A 5,294-nucleotide genomic window follows, 5' to 3' on the forward strand; every position below is an offset into this window, starting at 1 on the left:
CCCCTCCCCCAGGCGCTGGCGCGGCTGAGGGCTCGGCGCCCCCGTTTGGCCGTCGCGGCGGAGATGGCGGCTCCTTCTCAGTTCGAGAACCTGAGAGCGGCAGTCGCCGCGAGGCTCCAGACGGCAGGGGCAGAGAAGAGGGGCTGCAGTGCGCGGGGTCACGCGGGCGCGGGGCTCTTCGGTGCCTCTGCCTCCCCCTCCCCGGCCTTCCAGCCCTGCCGCTCGCTGGGTTCTGTTCCCCTGCCCGGAGACCCGCCGCGCGGAGCCCGGGCCGCTTCGCTCACTTATCTAGTGGAGAAAGAGCTCTTCCCGCGCCTCCGGTGCCAGTCCTACAGTGGGTGGCGTCAGCGGGGCAGCTGACATCTGATGTGGCAGCACACAGGTGACTTTTTAGCTCTGAGCAGGGTGTGCTTGCACCTGGCTGCGACCGCAGCAAGTGGCCGCACCTGTCCGCCCACCTCCTGTGGCCCGGTGCAGCCCATTTCTGATTTGTGGCAGTCTGTTCTAGCACCGCAGCAGGACTTCACAATGAAGTTCCTCCTCCCTGCTTGGAACCACTGCGCCGCGTTTTTCTGCACACATCCCCGGCCAGCTGGATGGACTTCGCCTCCTGGGATGGCGCATGTGTGTATATTCGAAGATCTGCTGCACCTGAGGACCTGCTCTGCCAGCCAGATCCTAGGCCTGCTGCGGGTGGGGACTGAGGCCCAAGCGGTGGGCTCGTGGGCTGCTGCCCACCCGCAGGCCCCAGTGAGCTAGGTGCGTGCCGGGGACTTCTACGCGAAGGTTCTCCGGGCGAGTGGATGCCCGGCATGGCCCAGGCCTCAGAAGCACCGCGATAACCAGAAGCAAACGCCAAGCAGTGTTGTGCCCACTTCCTGGCCAGGTTCCAGGGTGGGCTGTACAGCGGCCCCTGAAGCTGCTCAAGGCCAGCCAGACCCTTCCTCTAGGGCCCTGCTTGCTCTCTCTTCTCAGTCTGCGTTTGCCTGCTTTGTGTCCACGAAACCAAGCCCTCTTACTGGTCCTGAGCCTTCATTTGAGTCTCTTAGGTGGTCCAATAGTTCTGTCCCTTCGCAGAGCCGCTCCTCTGGTTATTTTTTCTCTGGGTAGCTTCAGCGAGCACAGTGATGCGGCATGAAAGGATGAAAGGAAGAGCGAAGACTCCGGGATCAGAGTGCCGCTTCTCCCTTAAGGAATACCCGTGAAGAACGAGGGCCCAGGACCTCGTCATTGTCAATATTATGTACAGCTAATGTTAACTGATGAGTTACAATGCCGTAGGCCCTGTGTTTAGTGCTTTTTGTTATTTTATTTTATTATTTTTTTTGGTCTTTTTGAGACGGTCTCGCTGTGCAGTTCAGGCTGGCCTTGAGCTCCCTTTGTAGCCCAGGCTGGTCTCGAACTCGCAACGATCCTCCTGTCTCAGCCTTCCGAGTGCTGGGATTACAGGCATATGCCACCACGCCCAGCGCTTTCTGTTATTTCACCTAATCCTCACAGCATCAGAGAAAGATCCGGAGGAGACCAGCTGAGGGAAAAACCATCGTGTTGTCTTTGCAAATTACTGTGAATGAAGAGATGATGCGCTCAAAACACGTGCCTCATTGATTTTAGGGTTACCACAAGACGCTCACTTAGAATTTTCCTGTGGCGATTTATCTTTAGAGCGGCTTTCAACAAAGCGTTATTTTGGAAGTCTGATCACTACTCACGTCCCCGGAATAAAAGCAAAGAGTTAGATAATTACATTTGAGAGTACCGTGGAGTATAATAGAGGGTCGCTACTTCCGTCAGGACATTAGGAAAAAAGATGGCGGTGGCTGAGTAGGGGGCGCGGCGTCATTCGAGCCCCCGCCTGCCCTGGGGATGTGGGGCAGCGGGGCCAGCCCACGCCACGTAGGAAGCTCCGCCCCCGAGACAACCTCACGGAGCATGCGCTACCCAACAGTACTCTAATTGGCCGATCGGCACGCCTCGACGCACACTCTGATTGGTGGTTCCGGACCGGGAGGTCTGCTTCTACCCAGTCCTCCAAGCTTCGCGGCCAGCCGGCAGTTCCGGGGAGTTACGCGGGCAGGGTGGCTTTGATTGCAGCCTGGCACTCCAACTACGCTCGCGTCCGCTGTACATGTCTTCACCTCAGTCGAACATGTTCTCCAGGGACCAAGTGAGGCGAGTTCTGCAGAGGGTGCCCGGGAAGCAGCGACTTGGCGTCTACAGGTTCCTGCCCTTCTTTTTTGTCCTGGGAGGAACGATGGAGTGGATCATGATTAAAGTGCGCGTGGGCCAGGAGACATTCTGTAAGTGGGGGTGCAGCAGCCTCCGTTTCCCTTCAGGAAGGTACGAGGCGGCAGGGACCTTAGGGGCTGTTAGATAGCAGACTGCTCAGTCTTCGCAGCACCGAGCTGCGTTTTTACCCTTGTTGGAAGGGCAAGTGTGGTTCCATTCCTTGCCAGCTTTGGGGCAACACCGGCTGGAGGCCCGTTCCTTTTTTGTACGCCTAGTACACTGACGTCCAGTGTATAACTTTCTCTGCAATGTGAGGGGAGGGCACGTTTCCTTCAGTGAAGCCACCCTCCTGCCTCTCAAGCCTTTTACCCTTGCCAGTGACATTGCCTGGGCCTAAGAACAGGACTGCGCTCAGCAACAGAATGAAGGTGGATCCCGAGGATTCGTGGAAATCCCTGCTGTACAGCCTATCCTCTCAGCACTCTAGCCCAACCCTTGGAAGGAGCTGTCTGGTCGCTCAGCTGATTACCACTGTCTTTGCAGGCCGGCCATTTGCACCAGGTCTTTGGCCTGGAGTCAGATGCTCAACATTGTGAAAAGAATGTCTGGCATTCATTTGCAGGCCAAGTCCCTCTTTAAGAAAGAGTTCTCCAAGCATTAGGTCATTTCTGCTTTGCCTCTCTCCTGAAACACTATCGCTTGTGAATTGGGAACTTTCATTTGTAGTGTTTCCGTCTGTTACACGTTCATCCATGTTTAATGACAACCCAGGAGTTCTGATGGACAAAGCAGAGAAGGTCTTCCACTCTGGCAGAGCTAATTGGGAAGCCAGATCATAGGAGTTATCTTTGCCAGGCGTGGTGGTGCACTTGTAATCCCAGCACTCGGAAGCTGAGGCAGGAGGATCGTTGCGAGTTCGAGGCCAGCCTGGGCTACAAAGTGAGTTCAAGACCAGCCTGAACTGCATAATGAGACCCTGTCTCAAAAAGACAAAAAAAAAAAAAAAAGTTATCTTTGGGGCCAGGGTTGTAGCTCAGTAGTAGAGCACTTGCCTAGCATGCAAAAGGCCCTGGGTTCAGTCACCTCACTGGGGAAAAAAAAAACCAAACCCAAAAAACTATTAAGTGATGTGGGGTGAAATTCGAGGATAACTGGAGTTCTAGGCGGGGGATTACCATGTCAGATAGGCTCTAAAACTCAGCTAGGGGGATATGTGTGCGTGTGTTTTCATGGTAGTGTAAGAGGAGGCCTGAACATCTTAGGTGTATGCTGTTTGACAGAAGCAGATGAAGGGTGAAATAGCTACAAAGATGTCTAGGCAGAGCCACAAAGGCACCGAGATATATATTCCTTGGGAGCCAGGGATATAGCTCAGCGGCAAAAACACCTGTCTGACATATATATTCCTTGGGCTATTTTCCTGGAACCAGGAATTATAGCCAAGGATTGGAAGGTTTGAGAATGTCTTTGTGGAGAGATTGGTAGAACACTTAGGTTGAGGTGGTGGCCTGGCTGAGGCTAGGGAAGAGATACCAAGAAACGAGCAAAGGTGAGACTGTCTAGGATAAGTGCTAACAAAGTTTGGTGATTGAGGGCACTCAAAGAATGGAGTTTACAGGCTTCTGGTGGGACATCTGGGGCAGGGGTGGTACTTCTCTTGCAGGTACAGAACACAGGTAGGGTGATACTAGCCTTCATTTAGAATGGGCTCAGGTGGAGATGGTTATACAGATCTATGCCCAAGGAGGTACATCTGGGCCAGAAATCTGGAAGTGTGGACCAATCACAGGCAAACTGTGATGAGAGTGTCAAGTCCCAGTATGTTTAGGTTGGCCTGGAATGGCCAGAGACAGAGGGATACCAGGTTGTTGTCACAGAAGACAGGTTAAAGAAGTGTGGCTTTGTGAAGGGAAAATAATCCCCAGCCTTAGGGACTGGAGGATATACACCTGCTGATCAGAAAGGCGAGGATGGAGAGAGGCTGGACACCTGGACCCTTGGGAAAGTGAATGGGGTCAGTATCTGATAGGAGAACCTGCCCTTGGAAGTTAAATAGCCTTGGAGGGGCCCACTTTTTTTCCTTCTCTTTTGCAGTACAGTACTGGGGATTGAACTCAGGGCCTTTACACTTAGCTACATCCTCAGCCTTTTTTTTTTTTTTTTATTTTATCAAAAACAGGTTCACCCATGTCGTACTTGTTTTTTTTTTTTGTCTTTTTGAGACAGGGTCTCTCTCATTATGCAGTTCAGGCCAGCCTTGAGCCTACTTTGTAGCCCAGGCTGGCCTTGAACTTGCAATGATCTTCCTGCCTCAGCCTCCCGAGTGCTGGGACAGGTGTGTGTCACCACGCCCGGCCCTCAGCCTTTTTTTGAAAGTGGTTCTCACTGCTAATGCCCAGGCTGGACTCCAGGGTTTTTGTTTGTTTTTTGTTTTTCTTCCGGTACCAGGAATTGAGCTCACGACCTTGCGCTTGCCAGGCAGGCGCTTTGCCCCTGAGCTAAATCCCCAGCCCCTGGACTCCAGGTTTTGATTCTCCTGCTTCAGCCTCTGAGTGCTGGGATTAGAGGTGTGTGCCACATTGCCCAGATAGAGGGCAGTTTTTAGTTAAGGATGATTGTAGAGAGCAGATTAGAAACTGTCAGAAGAAGGAAGTGAGGGAAGTCTTAAAAGACTAAGATGTACCAGGACTGGATCTTCTCTTTGAGGGACATGATATCTATACCCTGCTATTTAAGTCTAAAACTCCATGAACACAGTTCTCACTTAAGTTGTTTTGTTTCAAAGTTTATTTTGGTATTGAGTTAAACAACGCTGAGATTCAGAAATAGGTGACAGACTTATACTACTGGTGGAATTACTCACTTTTAGTTTCTTAAAAATCTAAGTAAAATTTTTGTTTGATACAGATGATGTCTACCGTAGAAAAGCCTCAGAAAGGCAGTATCAGAGAAGGCTGGAAGATGCATCAGAAGCTGAACTTCAGCAGTCAATAAAGTGAACATGAATTGTACTACTGGTTTTAGTTCCTTTAAAAATGTACTCCTCAGAACTCACTTCACAGTTT

General features: G+C 51.8%; 1 protein-coding gene across 1 annotated transcript; it reads left to right on the forward strand.

Annotated features, from left to right (window-relative positions):
* The first annotated feature begins 1,987 nt into the window (after nt 1-1,987).
* On the forward strand, nt 1,988-5,240 carry Smim4 (small integral membrane protein 4). The gene is made up of 2 exons (XM_005415191.2): nt 1,988-2,300; nt 5,137-5,240. Exons 1-2 carry the CDS (start codon nt 2,129-2,131, stop codon nt 5,226-5,228), a joined length of 264 nt encoding a protein of 87 aa, XP_005415248.1. The 5' UTR covers nt 1,988-2,128; the 3' UTR covers nt 5,229-5,240.
* Nucleotides 5,241-5,294: the final 54 nt, after the last annotated feature.

The sequence above is a fragment of the Chinchilla lanigera genome, unplaced genomic scaffold (genome assembly GCF_000276665.1).
Source record: "Chinchilla lanigera isolate Chin_1 unplaced genomic scaffold, ChiLan1.0 scaffold00912, whole genome shotgun sequence".
Lineage (NCBI taxonomy): Eukaryota > Metazoa > Chordata > Mammalia > Rodentia > Chinchillidae > Chinchilla > Chinchilla lanigera.

Coding starts and splice junctions, on each gene's coding strand:
- Smim4 (XM_005415191.2), top strand. CDS start 2,129: ATGTCTTCACCTCAGTCGAACATGTTCTCCAGGGACCAAGTGAGGCGA. Junction 2,301..5,136: donor CGTGGGCCAGGAGACATTCT/GTAAGTGGGGGT, acceptor TGTTTGATACAG/ATGATGTCTACCGTAGAAAA.